Source organism: Simochromis diagramma, unplaced genomic scaffold (genome assembly GCF_900408965.1).
Source record: "Simochromis diagramma unplaced genomic scaffold, fSimDia1.1 OVJJ01000433.1, whole genome shotgun sequence".
Lineage (NCBI taxonomy): Eukaryota > Metazoa > Chordata > Actinopteri > Cichliformes > Cichlidae > Simochromis > Simochromis diagramma.
In genome coordinates, this window is record NW_024387031.1 from 5,988,650 (window position 1) to 6,005,299 (window position 16,650).

Consider the following 16,650-nt stretch of genomic DNA (forward strand, 5'->3'; position numbering starts at 1 on the left):
AAAGAATTTTGTGTGAATTAACAGAAACTTTCTGTGTTATAATTAGAGGACAGTCTGGGCAATGAGCTGCTAGAATTTTCTCTAGAAATTTTACACATTTCTTTTTTATAAAATTAAAGGGAAACAGTCGTGCTGGAAAAACTGAGACATGTTGTTGAAATTGGCTTCTTTTTAAGATGTGGATCTCGTGGATTAAATTAAATTAAGTAGTTAAACTTCTTCACAGTGACAGAAAGTGAGGTTTTATTTAGTGGCCCATGTATGGTCAAAGGGTTTGACGTCCCTGTTTTAGGTAACTAAAATGTTTTTTCACATTTAGTTTTAGCCAACAGTCATAACTTTGGTTCAGGGTCATCTGATCCAGCCCTAACTATATGCTTTAGCAAAAAGGAAAGTTTGAAACCTAATCTTAAAATTAGAGATAGTGTCTGTCTCCTGAATCCAAACTGGGAGCTGGTTCTATAGAAGAGGGGCCTGAAAACTGAAGGCTCTGCCTCCCATTCTACTTTGAAATACTCTAGGAACAACAAGCAAGCCTGCAGCAACCATCAGCTGATGGTCTTTTTCATTTCCAGCCAACATATTTCTGAAGTTAAAGTTCCCAGCAAACATGGCTGAAACATTACCCTTCTCTCTTGAGTCAAAGCTCGCCGCAGTGCGACGGTAGAAACCTCAGTATAAACAGATGAAGCCCGGCGGCCCGGTCACACAGCTCCTCACAAAACAATCATCTCCCCATTAAAGCTTTAAGATCTCTGTTTCAAGACAGACCGGGCAGAGAGGGCAGCAGAGGTTACAACAAACACAACAGAACAAGTAAAGCTAGAATTAAACTGATGCTCAGCGCAGAGTATGGTCAGAGCATCCTTCTGGATGAAATTTTATCGATTAAAACAAAATGAAATCCAGAAAAGATTCTCACCTGACAGAAAAGACAAAAGTACTCCCCACAAGGACATCTCAGAGCCCCGACCTCTCTCTCCGAGTTCACTTATTATCTCACTGAGCACGCTGCCCTGCGTATTGATTCAGCTGCACCGGGGCTTCATAACGCTGAGCTGGGGGCAGAGAGGAAACTCAGCATGCAGCAGAATTTATACGCAAAAAAACACAAGCAGATTCAAGGTGTTTATAACAGTGCATCCTAACGCTCCCACAGCCACAGCCATTACTCAGACACACACTGAAACTCCATCCAAGCCCACTTTCTTCTGATTGGTCGGCTTCAGGAAGCCTGCTGAGGGGTGTGTCTATACTTTTTGTGCTGCGTGCATTTATCAGACGTCCATTCAGCTTATTATGGGAAAGACAGACGCAAGCCTCATCAATCACTGAGGTGTTACAGGTGGATGTTTGGTCACAGGTGCAGATTACTTCACAATAAAAGCATTACTTAGTGAGGAAAATTGTGAGGGTTAGGCCTGTTTTTCCTTATTAATGGCTCATTTTTGAACCCCAAAAGCATGGGTTTTGACCAAAACAAGGCACAGGAGGCACACAAGGAAGAGAAAAGAAGGGAGACAAAGGCAGCAGGAGGATGAGAACGTAGAAATACAACAAAGAACACAAGTTTATTCAGAACGTGAATCAAATGTCCAATAAAACAACTTGATAGTCTGAGACCAGAGTCGATATCAGGTTGATTATTTTCTCTGTGAAGCAGAAATGTTTCATTTGCTGTTTTTTGTGGTTTTTTAGTATGCAAAAAGGTTTAATCTGGAGCTGAAGGTGTGCTAAAAGACAACTGAGCTGCTACGACCAGGAACAGGTGAAAGCAGGTTGGATCCCCAGCCACAGAGATGTAAACACATCCCGATATCACGGAGAACTGTAAACCTTTTATACTCATTCATGTCTGGAAAACAGACATGAAACAGAACGAACCACATCTTTGTGTGAGGACAGACTCAGTTGGGAAAATGGTAAATGAGAAGAATTGTGAATAACTGATGAAAAACCATGAGAGTTATCCTTTCAAAGTAAAACTGTGAGCTTCAGTGCAGGTGAAGCACCATCCTGGTTCAATCCTGGTTTAATCTCAGTTTAATGTCATCTTAATCCTGGTTTTCAGTGTTTCAGAGGTGCTACATCGCAATAGTAACTAATGCTGCAGGCCTAACCTGCTCTGGAACAGGTTATGTTCACGATAAAACTCACCAACTACAGAAGCTGTTTCCTGGAAAATAACCAGGAAGGCACTGACTGGTTCTCTGATAGGTTTTGAGAGATTCTTAGATCATTTATTCTTTGTCCTTTCCTTTTGGCTGGCTCCGAACAAATTTAAAGTCAGTGAACTGCTCTCTAAGCCTGTACACAGAGATCTGAGGCTAACATAGAGCCTCTACTGTAAGCCTTGCAGCTGAGCCTGGTGTGAATTCAGTGTTTTAAATACCATCAGGCTGTTGGAATAAGGCTGACACTGTCTTACAGAAACACATCGCGTCTGACTTCAAACCTGAGTCACACTGCTTGTATTTGTCAGACTCTGATAAGAACTTCAGGAATCATCGTGTAACGTTGTTCTGTGTAAAGACAAAGATCCTCGGTTATTCTTTGCAGTTAGGCTTGAATCCCATGATATCGAGTGAGATTTGCTGGGTTTCGCTTTTTTTAAAGTTTCTACCTGCCCCACTGCAGAGCACCTGTCATCCATCAGAGCCATGCAGAGCTTCCCTCGTCCTCCTTCCTTTTTCTGGGTCTGCTCACCTATAAAGTCAGCACTTTCATGGCTATGTGGAAAAGAGTCTCCATCGGATGGCGTACAGGTGCTGTACAGGAGGATGTGTGAGCAGGAAAGAGATGATTAGAGAGATGTTAGAGTGAGCTATGGATGCAGTCAGAGCATGCTCACTGTACAGAAAGGGACTCCTGGTTTGGGTTCGGATTTGTTAATCTGCAGCTCCCTCTGGTGGTCAGGGTTGTTACCCATGAAGGATTTTATTTTACTCATATTTTTTTATTTAATCATTCAAACATATAAAGCACGCTCCAACAAAGCAAACTACACATTAACTTACAGGCTGTAATTTAATGTGTTGGCCTGCAGATGGTTATATGCAGACAGATGTGTTGAGTGTCATCAAGTTTTTTTGCTGAGGTTTCCCACGATCGCAGTGCTGCTCAGTCAGCAACGCTGGGCTGAAACCTCGACGCACAGCAACATTTCTAACGGCGATTTAACTGAACACGCCTCCAGTTAGTTTATGAAATCCATCTAAGCGAAGAAGTGGGAAGAAAGAACTCTTCATAGGTAACACAAATGACACAGGAAATGTCTGAAACATTTGTTCTTCCTTTAACATCTCAGGACTTTTTTCTAACCTCTTTAGGGCCATCAGATCACCGGTGAGCCCCTCTGAGGTCAGGGAGGGGTTTGATTACTGTGTCACACTGACATCTAGTGGTCAAAGATAGCAAGTATATTTCAGAGCGTTTATTTTACTTTGGTTCAACCCTCATCTGACTCACTCCATCCATCCATTCTCCTCTGCTTATGCAGTTCACTGGCACACTTGGGTGATAGGTACAGGTGTCCCATATGCTTGATTTCTGGTTCATGGTGAAAGCTCAGAGGCTGACCATGAATTCTGGAGCCAGGACCATTTGATGTCATTTAGAGTTAACACCTTGAATGAAAAGTGCTCCAGAGTGAGGTTTAAAACTCACTTTTACTTCAGGTGTGCAGTAAATGACAGTGAATAACAGCCTCACAGTCCCTGGGTCTGATGTTAACGAACTTGTATAAATGTTATGCAACAGTAAAAACACTGCCTCCATGTTTAGTCACTTGTCATGCACAGACAACCTTTTCTTATAAATGTGTATAGGTGGAAAGAGGTGATGGGGGAAAATGTCTGGTTGAACAAATCTACAATAATAAGATTAAATGTTGTCCTCGTGTCTTTTTAAAGCAGTGCCTTGCCTGCTGTCATTTGGAATCTTGCATTTGTTCTACAAAACATGAGAATTTGCTGAAAGCAAAGAGAAGGACAGATGAACACAGACAGAGATTCTCAGATGTATTTGTGAGATTACTAAGATGTTGGCTTCTTTTACAAATTAACTGAATTTAATTAAACCGCCTTAAGCTTAAAGAGAGAATCTCTCACCAACTTTTAAATGTGAAAATGGTCTACAACCAGCTCAGAATATTTAACTATACGTTTCATTTGATTTGGTGTAAAAAAAAACAACTCTTATTATGGTAAGTAACCAGATGTAATTGCTGAAAATTACAAATAGTTTTTTTTGCCACTGCCGTCACTTAATGAAGCAGTGCGGTACACTGCAGCCTTTGTTATTTTGTTCTTTAATATTTTTCGTGGTTCTCTAAATCTTGATTTTTTTGTTCACCTGCAGCTTCTTTACTTTTACTTTAAAACTTTTGCACCACATCAAAGCGGATGTTTCAGAATCAAGCCTTCAGTGAGGAGACACTGAAGCCGAAATTTGATCACAGACTTTCACTTTGCATGTTTCGTTCTCATAAACTACTCAACGTGAAAGACTGAGGAAGAGAGTAAAGAAAAAGAGGAAGGAAAAAAGCATCAGGAGGAAGGAAATGAGATAAGAAATAAATGCTTTTAGGAAACCGTCATTCAGTGAGACAGGGAAGAGCCTCTGTGATGAGGAGGTAGGGAGGAAGCGAAGGAGACTAGCCCTTGTATTATGTTGAAAAAAAAATCACAATGATTACTCAGAATTGTCAAAAAACTGCAATAAAACAATAGCAACTTTATTTTCCATTAGATAAACATTTAGAACACAGACATACACCAGTTTGAATTTCCGGAACTATTTGTAAGAACAATTTAGTAAAAGTTTTTGACCTTTTCAATGACAGCTGCTGCTGCTGGGGGTCAAGCTGGTCTGACTCGCCTCTGGATCTTGGAAGGGACAAAACTTTTGCCCAGTTCTTCCAGGAAAAGCCACATCAGTACAATTTGCCAGCATTCCAATGTTGGTTGATTTCAGTCCACGGGGCATTGTAAGCAGACACATCCAAAATGTTGTAGAACATTACCAAGGGCCAACGAGCTGTCTTGTGCTGGGAGCTTTATGTCGCTATGACTTTGTCAAGATTGTCTACTCCAGGGGTCGGTAACCTTTCAGATGATGAGTGCCATCTAAAATTTCCTCAGAAGTCAATTTAATAACGCTCTATATTAACAGTTACACACTATACCTGAGGACACTCGTGAGAGAAAACCTGCTCACACAGATATTAGAGCCAAATACTGTTAATGAGACCTCTGCAATGTTCTGAAGACAGTTAAACCTGTCAGGTAGTGATGTCCAGCAGGTGAAAATACAAGCTCCATGAACACGCACAGCTGTGGATTCCAGCTGCGTCTGTAGTTCTGCAAACTTTGACCTCCACAGGGTCGAGCTTTTCAGTTCAATCAGCTGCATTTCGATGTCCTCTGTGTCCAGCCAGTTAATGCGAGACAAATACAACTGCTCATGAAAGCTTTCTGGTTTGATCAGAAAACAAAACATTGGTCCATACACCTGAAAGTCCAGAAAACACATTGTGAATTCAGTCTCGAGTCTACGGATGTATCCGAGTATTTCCGCGGTGCTGATGCTGCGCTGAGCAGACAGCTCCTGAAGCATTTGAAGTGTCGGAATGTGGAAATTTCAACATCGCTTGAAAAAATTGCCAGCTAGCAACGTCCCTCTCACCGGTAGGCTAAGTGGTTTTTAGCCAATTACAAGTTGAATCTGGTAGTTGGGGTTGGAAGCTAAGATACCGTCATTAAGAAGAGGCACAACTAATGTGTCTATGTGAGCTGATTTGCGATGTGCACCGCTGGCCTGGCCATTTATTTTTTAATGCACCTTCTCAGATTAATTCACTGCGTGTCGTGCCCAGGAATGGACTGGGACAAAAAATCGACCCAGGCATTTTGAGTAGAGCCCGGCCCACCAGGTATTATAGGAAAAGCCATAAAGCCTTTGAATGAAAACAAACGCTGTTGTGACAGTGATGTACAGTCTTGTTGGTATATGTATGATTTCTATACATTTTACATCAGATAAAAACTTTTATTGTAAGATTCTGATATTTTTTTTTTATTAAAAGCTAGACATTGTAAATGAGAATAAGAAAGAAAAGTATTTCTTTGTGCCCCCCTCTCCCCTGTTAATGCCCCGCCTGTCAGCTACATAGAAAAGGATCCTGGTGTTATTTGTCTCTCAGAAACAGTTCATAACTTCCCTTCAACTCATTCATGTCACCTAAAAGGTAAACCTGTTTCTCCATCACCTGTTCAGTAAACATAAACTCCACCTAAACTTGGTTTATATCTGACCCAGACAGACTGCAGGTCATAACTTCTTACCTGAAGTTCAGTTCACCTGACACTCGGACCGGCGGCCGCCTCGGGTCTCTGCTCCTCCTGCCTCCCCTTTCCCTCATCCACCTGCTTCTGTGGAAGCTCCGCCACAGCCACCACCAAACTACTCAGTTATTTTTACACATCAGCCAGCATCTGGCCAATCCACCACCTTTCATTGTTTATACCGTTACTAAAAACAACCAAACAAACAAAAAAAACATTGGCCCATAAAAACGAAAAATCACCCTATGGTCGTGCCATCAGTGGCACGCGTGCCCAGGACTGCCGACCCCTGCATTAGAAGATGACAGCATGCCTTGACCTCGGTGTGGTGATAATGAACATTTTATATTATCATCTTCAGATGTCCCTGTCTCCTCTGTGGATTATGATTGCTGCGTTCCTTGGTTTTCATTTGATGTAGAGATGGCGGCACACTCCTCCTCAGAATCCTCCTCGTCGTCGGACAATTGGCAGTCTGGATCATCAATAACATTGTCCTCGTCCTCTGAAAGATCCTCTGTCTCTGAAACATCTTCTTCTTCATCACTATCCCAGTTAAAAAGCAGTGATAAAGCTTCTTCAGCTGTCAACCTTCTGGAGCTCACTCTTGGTGTGTTGAAATGACACGAGAACACTGACAAGAACAGGGGAGAGAAAGTTTCTCGCATACACACCTGGGTCTGAAAATCAGAGGCAATCAAAACAAAGTACATCAAAGAGAAATGTTTATTTTGGAACTAAACTGTCTGGGTCAAAATGACCTGCAACATCATCTGTCTTTGCAGTGTATACAAACACTGCAAAGACATTCCAGGACACATCAAAGTGTCCATATTTAAACACCAGTTTATGACCCCAGATAAGGAAAAGTCATAAACTTTCATGAAGAAAAAGAAAGGATGACCAGTACTTTGGTCACCACAAAAAGTGGTCGATGAGAGTTTGTTTTTTAACGAGTCCTCATTCAGTACTGTGCAAAAGTCCTGAGCCACTTCCAATTTCTTTATATTTTGCAGGAAAATGGGAAATAGGTGCAACGATTTACTGGAACATGTGCAAACATACACAAAACTACAGCATATGCACATGTTTCACTCTATCGTTGGTATTTTTTTTACAGATTCGACTAAAGAAATGGGAACAAATGATGCATTTTTGTGACAGTCTGCTAATAAATAGCCTAAAGGTACATTTCAAACTGGTTCCGTGCTATGTTGTCTGTTATGTGTAGACACAACACTGATTCAGGAGGCTTTTTATGCTTGAATGATTCATGGAGCAGAGTGAAGGGGCTTAACAACCCAAACTTTCCTCAGGGAAATTGTGAGGTGCAAGGACTGGACTCAAAATGAGAGAAAAAGCAACCTAATGTCCAAATAAAACTATTGATTGCTTTCTCAATAAAAGAGATGATACATAACTATGAAAGGCCTTAATAGAGAACTACTGATGAAGACCACTTTAAAAACTGAAACTCCTTGTAAGCTAAAAGAAAGAAAAGAGAGGTTGCTCAAGACTTTTGCACAGTACTGCAAGCAGAGGAGATGGGTCTGTGAAACACATTTAAGGTCAGCTAAAAACTGCATCTGAGGCCGGCAGATGGTTATATGCAGACAGATGTGTTGAGTGTCATCGGGTTTTTTTGCTGAGGTTTCCCACGATCGCAGTGCTGCTCAGTCAGCAACGCTGGGCTGAAACCTCGACGCACAGCAACATTTCTAACGGTGATTTAACCGAACACGCCTCCAGTGAGTTTATGAAATCCATCTGAGCGGTGCCTCGGTGGGAAGAAAGAACTCTTCATAGGTAACATAACATGATCACTGGAACAGGAAACGGGGCAGAGTCTGAAACATTTGTTCTTCCTTTAACACCTCAGGACTTTTTTCTAACATCTTTAGGGCCATCAGATCACCGGTGAGCCCCTCAGAGGTCAGCGAGGGGTTTGATTAAGACCACATGCTAAACAAGCACAGTTCCAGAAATGAGTTACCGTTCAAAACAAATCTCTTACATGCATTTGACCCTCTATTATGTGATTTCTGTTTGCATGCACCATATAGATGAAAATCCCATACAAAAGAAGAGCTGTGTTGCACATTAGTAAGTGTTGCATTTGATATATTTTAAAGTGAAACCACTGAATAAAACCTGTTTTTTCAAAGTGTAACCAGTGCACCAACATAAGAGTTTAAGTGTGGAAAGTAGGAAATTATTATGACAAAAGTTAAGGAAACAAAAGTAATTATTAAGGTGGGCGTCTTCTTTTTTCTACCTTTGACCCTCTCTGTGGTCTACATTCATTTTTACTGTGTCACACTGACATCTAGTGGTCAAAGATAGCAAGTATATTTCAGAGCGTTTATTTTTACTTTTGCTCAACCTTCATCTGACTCTCTCCATCCATCCATCCATCTATCCATCCATCTATCCATCCATTCTCCTCTGCTTATGCAGTTCACTGGCACACTTGGGTGATAGGTACAGGTGTCCCTGGGCGATAGGCGGGACACACCTGGACAGGTTGCTAATTTTCTGCAAGGTTAACACAGAGAGAGAGACAATCTACACCTACAGCCAAATTAGAATCACCACTTGAGCTGACAGGCATGTCTTTGGACTGTGGGGTGATGCCTGGATTCAAACCCACAGCCTTCTTGCCGAGAGGCAATAGAGTAACTTCTCCATTAGAGGGCAGAGTATCAAAATTAATTTCAGGAGTTTTGTGACAATAGAGAGAAATTGTAGAGGAAGTCCTTTTAACACACTGTGGTCAACATTTATAGGTTCAGGCATTTCTGATCAGATGGACGTGATTAAAAACCCCAGAATCATCATGTTTACACTGTAGTTTTTAATCCCCAGGGACTCAGTAAATGCTCACACAGAGCTCCACTGCAGCCGTGTTTCATGTTTCAGGTAAGTTCATGGACAAAACCAGTAACAGTCGAGGATTAACACTAATTTACATATGCTTGATTTGTGGTTCATGGTCAGAGGCTGACCATGAATTCTGGAGCCAGGAACCAAAAGAGGAAATATCTGTTTAGTTTGAATGCATGCAAATTCATTATGAAGGTTCCCCCCCCTGTTACTTCTGCCATCTAACTATGAACTCAGAGGCAAAACAGAGTTTACTGACTGGGAGTCATCACCTCCTTCCTTTGCTACAGTTATTCCAACGAAGCAAATGTACACAACCCACAAAATGTCATTAAAATATTAAAATAAATGCACTCCTGTTTTCAGCGATGCATATTCCACCATGTAAGATTTTCATATCATTAATACCTTTACTGCAGTGTAATGTCATTCAGAGTTAACACCTTGAATGAAACGTGCTCCAGAGTGAGGTTTAAAACTCACTTTTACTGAACAAATCTACAATAATAAGATTAAATGTTGTCCTCGTGTCTTTTTAAAGCAGTGCCTTGCCTGCTGTCATTTGGAATCTTGCATTTGTTCCACAAAACATGAGAATTTGCTGAAAGCAAAGAGAAGGACAGATGAACACAGACAGAGATTCTCAGATGTATTTGTGAGATTACTAAGATGTTGGCTTCTTTTACAAATTAACTGAATTTAATTAAACCACCTTAAGCTTAAAGAGAGAATCTCTCACCAACTTTTAAATGTGAAAATGGTCTACAACCAGCTCAGAATATTTAACTATACGTTTCATTTGATTTGATGTTAAAAAAAACAACTCTTATTATGGTAAGTAACCAGATGTAATTGTTGAAAATTACACATAGTTACTTTTTGCCACTGCCGTCACTTAATGAAGCAGTGCGGTACACTGCAGCCTTTGTTATTTTGTTCTTCAATATTTTTCGTGGTTCTCTAAATCTTGATTTTTTTGTTCACCTGCAGCTTCTTTACTTTTACTTTAAAACTTTTGCACCACATCAAAGCGGATGTTTCAGAATCAAGCCTTCAGTGAGGAGACACTGAAGCCGAAATTTGATCACAGACTTTCACTTTGCATGTTTCGTTCTCATAAACTACTCAACGTGAAAGACTGAGGAAGAGAGTAAAGAAAAAGAGGAAGGAAAAAAGCATCAGGAGGAAGGAAATGAGATAAGAAATAAATGCTTTTAGGAAACCGTCATTCAGTGAGACAGGGAAGAGCCTCTGTGATGAGGAGGTAGGGAGGAAGCGAAGGAGACTAGGGAAGGGGATGAAGCGCAGGGAGGAGGAGTAAATCAGTGTTGGAGACTGACGCGGAAGAAGAATCAGCCTCGGAAAAGGAAGAAGAAACCCGAAATGAAAGCAGCCCCCCCACCCCGTCAGGGGGACTTCACACTTGTTGATTATCGTCGGTCTCCAGTACTGAGGCGCTTTTTGGACTTCTTTTCGACCGATTTGTTGTGTCTTTCTGCGGGCTTGGACCGGCTGTTTTGGGGGTGCCTGGCTGGCTGAGTGATCGCTGAGACTGAAAAGATCACCCATCCATTTCACAGACTCCACGCTGCTGCGGACACACTCGGCATCCAGTTCTGCCCGATCGATATTTCATCATTTATTCATCCACCTTCCTTAGCAGGGAGCTTCGGGAAAGTGGCCGAGCAGGGCGCCCTGTCCTCCGCGCTGCGCCGCTGGGTGGCACCGCTGTCTCCGGGCGGAGGGTCTTTCTGATCGCGGGGATCGAGAGCAGCAGACGCCGTCGAAAAGGATCGAAAATCCAGTATTAATCTCTCACTGGAACAGCTGTCGTGTATTTTGGGAGAGTGGCTGGTCGATAAATGTGCAGGGAGTTTGTTTTTTAACGAGCCTGTGAGGCGGGATTCTCAGACAGCACACCGACCTCGGCGCCCTTTCCGCCGGGCAGCACCGCTGGCTCCAGCCGGTGCGATGACCGACCCTCCACGGGGCGACACCGACGTCACAATCGCCATAAACTGAGCCGTGAACTGGTGGCCTGTTGTGTGTTTTAGGACCTGGATAATTATCTTCCAGAGCGAGGGGGAAAGTCCAGGACACACACCGAGCACGGCGCCCTTTGCCGGGCTGCGCCGCTGTGTTTGGCCCGGTGGGATGTCTCTCCACTACGGGTGAACTACTTCCTAGAAATCCAGCCCTTTTGGCACCAGGAGTTACCGCTGTTGAACCCCGTGTTGTCGCCCTGCTGTTGGGAAGTTTTTATAAGAGGGCGGGCAGGAGGACATGGCGGACTCCGGCCGGCCCAGACCGGCGGACCCTGATGCCGCAGAGAGCCGGACAGCGAGCCCGCTGGCCGGGAAGAAGAGGGCGCAGCAGTCCCCCGGACTCCGGTCCAAGTACCAGAGCTCTGCACCGGGTCACTGCTTTAAGAAAGTCACCCTGACCAAACCTACCTTCTGCCACAGCTGCAGCGACTTCATCTGGGGGATCATCGGCTTCTTGTGTGAAGGTAAGGCAGCAAATATGCTTTGTTTAGTTATCGGGGTCATTACTTATGCACGAGATCAAAGTTCAGCTCGTGAGCTTCGCAAGCGCACATCCGGGTCTCCCCGCCGGAATCGAACCAAGCCTGAGCTGAGGTGTGTTTAACAACGTGATGAACCCGACTTACACCGATACCTGCCCCGGACACGGAGCTGATCCGCTTGAGGAGGCCAGGCTGGATCCCAGACCGTATCCCAGTCCGACCTCAGGCTGCAGCTGGAAACTTTTACAGGATAATGTGTGGTTGCTCTAAAAGTCTGTCTGCATGCACCAAAACATGCAACATCTGCAGTTAACCAACACAGACAAGGGCCCATTTGTTCCCTTTTTCCTTTCCTGTTCATTTTCTTCCTCCTTTCCTTCTCCTTGCCTCCTCTTTTCCTTTCGACACATCTTAATCATGAATTGGGAGGAGAATCAGAGAGTACATCCAGCACACCAACACAATTCAGTCTGCCCAGTAACACACTGGTTTTGCATAGTGTGTATGTGTGTGCACTTAAGTGTGTGTGCATGTCTAAAGGAGGCAAAGTGTCTATGGCACAATTGGAGCTTCAGTCAAGTCGTGATTTACTTCCTGTGGTTGTCATGGCAACAGGAGACTGGCAGGGATGCTGGTTGTTGGAGGAGTGTGAGTGTGTGTGTATTTGTGCGTCTCTGTGTGAGTGAGAGCAGAGACCATCCTCTTCATCACAAGCAGCATCAGATGCATTAAAATGTGCAGCAGCGCTTCTGCTCGCTTACGTAACCTTTCTTCTTTAAGCCGTCACTTGGATTAACACAAACCAGTGATGTCATCAAATTGCCTCGTCCGCCGCTGCGTTGTTAAAAGCCCATTTTCATGTTTCCCTTTACCTTTATCTAACAGGTGAACCGAGTGGACTCTGACCTCCGTAGCCTTTAGTATAGAGGTCACAAGGTCAATCAGGTGAGCTACAGCAGCGCCTGGAGATGACTTCTTAAACCTGCATTTGTTTTAATGGCCAGTGGGGAGGGGGTGGGGCTGCATGACAATCACACTGATGGCGTGCAATCGAGTGAATAAGACATCAGTCACACAAGCTTGGAGAGCGGTGTAGTGGTTGATGGCTGAAGCCTCAGTCACACAGGGCTGCAGACCAATCAGTGACCCCCTGGCAACCACCTGTTGCTAGGGAAAAACATGTATTCTCCGACCAGTTGGCCAAAGCCTGGCTGTGATTGCTTTGGTTGCGAGGATATTGCTGCAGTCACTGTTTGACGGACTTGTGCATAAACACTGCCCAGCTGCTCAGGAGCAGGAAACTGGAAACTGTGAACACAGGAAACACGGGCTGTTTACCTTCAGAATAAAAGCTCACCTTTTCAAACATGTTGGCTTCAGCGTTGAGGCACAACTTTAATTTCTGTTTACTGCCGCTCGGCATGTAGTTGGCGAGCGTTTGCAGACGGACGTGAAACCTGCTGGCAACCACACAAATCATCCAGCTTCACCCAGCACGGGCCAGCAACCTCCAGGAGTCGCCGCCAACCAGTCACTGAATGCACGTTTCCATAACAACCAGTGGTCTTATCACATCCAGGGTCATTATAAATAATTAAAGTTGACATGAAATAACATTTTTGTTGAGTAAAGTTTAAACAAACGTAGAGGACCTCTTCGTATCTGTTTGGTAAAAAAAACTCTGTAGACGTTTAAGGAAATTGATGCTTGGCTCCTTTGACCTTTAACCTCAGTGGACTCTTTCCTGATGAGTTTGTTGTCTCAGTCACTGTTTTCAGCTTTTATTGAATAAAACATGAAGTTTATTTTGTAAAGTGGGGTCCCATCAGAGTCAGAGAGCAGGATGCGTGTGGTTTACTCGGTTTCTCAGTCACATCTACCCCTCGCTTGCCACAGCCAGTTTCAAAACATCAAGATGGCTGTAGAACAGGACTTCACCAACCGAAGGGTGATGTCACAATGGCCACATCCATCTTATATACCATATATGTCCGTTTACGGCTGTGACTGCAGCAGTGAGTGAGCTAAAAGCAGAAAAAACAAAGTGAGCACAGAGCACAAAGGGCAGCCTGGATTACTGTACATACACTGAGCTCATTATGAGAAACTGTGTGTAACAGGAACGGCCACTGCTGGGACAGGAGTACAGATCAGAATAGATCCCGTTTTGGTTACGTATCTCTGTGAAAACACGGGGCCGCGACGGCGGCTGTTCCTTTGTGACCAGAGCTGCTGCGAGTGCTTGTCACGCACTGCTGTAATTTACATGTTTCCAGCGGCAGCACCGCCAGGAGCCACGAGCACCGACTTCTTATAAAAGACGGTTGCAGCCACCATGTCACACACAGGTTTGCACGCAGCATTCAGGAGCCTAAACTTTGACCTTTTGGCTGCTACCATGTTAGTTTGTTGGAACAGATAGAAAAAGAGCAGGACACTGATCAAACGTTCAGGCTGCAGAAGGTTTTTTTTTGTCTGTCCAACATTTAAAATAACTGACTGATTTAAAATCAGTCAGTGAAGCTGCAGGAAGCACAGAGCGACTGTCTGATAAGATTCAAGTATGAACGTTTGGATTGACATTATCATCAAAAATTCATTCAAACTGCTCCTCATCAAACACATTCAAGTTTTAGCTGTGATATCGTGGACTCTGAGCAGTCATTGCTGAGTCACCGGCTGTGAGAAAGTGCCTTCATCGGGGCTGTTAATCACCCGCCGGAGCTCCTGGACAGGAAAAACCTGACTGATCTCCTCTGGCCTCGGTCTGCCACTCTGTGCTTGTTGTCTGGATGGTGTGCACAGACGTGCTCGCCTGCAGCAGGCTTTTATTGTTCAAACTGGCCAGAGTGAACATTTGAGGTTTACCACAGTGTGACAGCACAGGCAACAACACGCACACTCACTAAATGTCACTTCAGCACACACAGCGAGAGCAGATGAGGTGCAAACGTGACCAGCAGTCATCCAGCTGACAGCTTCCTTTCTTCTTCCAAACACATTTTTATTGTTCGCTCTCACGGTGTCACGGCTCCACGCCGCTTCTCTTCCACCGGGCGCTCGAATGAAAGCGTTCTTATCTGAGCGCTGCAGGGCTGGGGGGTGGATGGGCGGGTGGAGTATTGGAAGTAAAAGCAGCAAGAACAGATCAAAGGTTTCTGCTTTTGTTTAACTCCATTTAACTCGGCTGAATTTGGAGGCAAATACAAGTCAGTACCTGAACTCTGACCCCCTCAGAATCAGCTGATGTTTTTTTATGTGCAATATCTTATTTACTAAAGCAGCTCAAAGGTTTACCCTCATAGTGTGAGTATTTTCAGAGTCGCGGGCCTGTGAGGGACACAGAGGGTCCAGATTTGATGATTTTTAATTGTTTTCAGCATTTTTGAGCTCTCATAACATCAGGAGATATCCACGAGGTTATTTGAGGCCTGAAAAACAAATTTAAGTTGGGTAAAAAAAACCAAATCAACTTTTTACTGATGGGAATCACCAGACACCCCACGATGGGACATTATCACTGTACGACTGCAATACTGTCAGTTATTTTTTTGCTTTAAAAATTGTGAAGCACAAACAGACCGAGTTTATAGAAGGAAGGAGGTCGCCGTCCTGTTTTTACTCGCGTGATGAGCTGTTAGCTGCTCTGAATTCAGACTTGTCTTCGTCGAGCTCAGCGTGTCCAGCTTTGGATGGTTTTTCAGTTGTGGCAGTTTGACGTAAGGCTATCTCAGGACACTGGTGCATGAGACGAGCCCTCTTGTTTGTAGTTTTATCATTTGGTGTCCATCTATCCACACGATATGACAAAATATCACGATACTGTGCTGATTTTTCTTTTACTTTTTACCCACTCCAAGCGTCACAATCTGAAGACAAAATCAGTCTTTTTGTTCGGTGCCGCTTTGTCTGCCTGTGAGCATCAGTATCGTATCATAGTTTCAATAAAAGGCTTTAAAAGTTTAACGTCAGGCAGAGGAACAGAAACAAGCGTCGGTGCCCTGCATGTCCGAGCTGCTTTCTGAGAAACCCCCGAGGTGTGCTGGAGGTAACGTCAGCTGTAATGAATTATGAAAATCGTGCTCCAGGTGAAAGTGATGGTTTGCAAAATTGCACTGAAACTTTTTGAATCTGTACCTGTTTAATTCATGCCGTGCTTTTTTATTTTTTTTTATGTTTGTGCGACGGCTGTATTTGTGTTAATGCCTGCTGCACACACGGTCAGTTTACCACTGAGATGCAGAGATTCCCGTATAAATGCAAAATATCATAAGAAAAAGCATCTCTTTAACAACAACTCAGAAAGCCGAGAGAAACCCCGACAGTGTTAATGGTCTCTGACTGTGCTCCTCTGTCTCCTCCTCAGTGTGTAACTTCATGTGTCACGAAAAATGCCTGAAGACGCTGCGGAAGGTTTGTTCCTCCATGACTCCGTCTCTGGTCCAGGTGAGTATCCAACATACGCTCATGCTCCAAACTCCAAATGAGCCAAAATGCGTCACTACAGACACGGGACAATGTTGGCCCGATGCGTCTGGAGTGGGAGAAACGAGAGTAAAAACAGGAGGAAGGTGCTGTGTGAGAAAACAGAGAATTTACATTTATTTCACAGCCAGTTACTAGTCCGTACAGACATTTGCACATCTATAAAACCTTCCTGCATTGAGAATACAAAGAAAACGTCGCTACAGGATGTTTTCTGTAACATACACGTGGTAGTTGGTTCGGATTGGAACCGCACCGAGACCATCTCCTCCAAAATGTCTCAGTTTGGTTGTTTTGGTTCGCACCCGTTTTAAACAGACTAAACACTGCAGGTGAGGAAACACCTTTACTTTAATCTCTGGACCCCAGTCCGGGAGCCAATGGGACGAAGGCAGGGATCCCCAGACCTGA

The 16,650-nt window shown here is 43.8% G+C and overlaps 1 protein-coding gene across 3 annotated transcripts in view; it reads left to right on the forward strand.

The window, feature by feature from the left end:
• Positions 1–10,270: 10,270 nt before the first annotated feature.
• Positions 10,271–16,650, forward strand: part of LOC120740545 (diacylglycerol kinase theta) — a 32,611-nt gene continuing 26,231 nt past the window's right edge. Inside the window, exons 1-2 of one of the 3 annotated variants that reach the window (XM_040042976.1) lie at positions 10,271–11,736; positions 16,121–16,200. In XM_040042976.1, the coding sequence (XP_039898910.1) occupies positions 11,511–11,736; positions 16,121–16,200 (306 nt within the window). In that variant the 5' untranslated portion in view covers positions 10,271–11,510. The other 2 variants (XM_040042977.1, XM_040042978.1) reach the window with 2 other exon arrangements.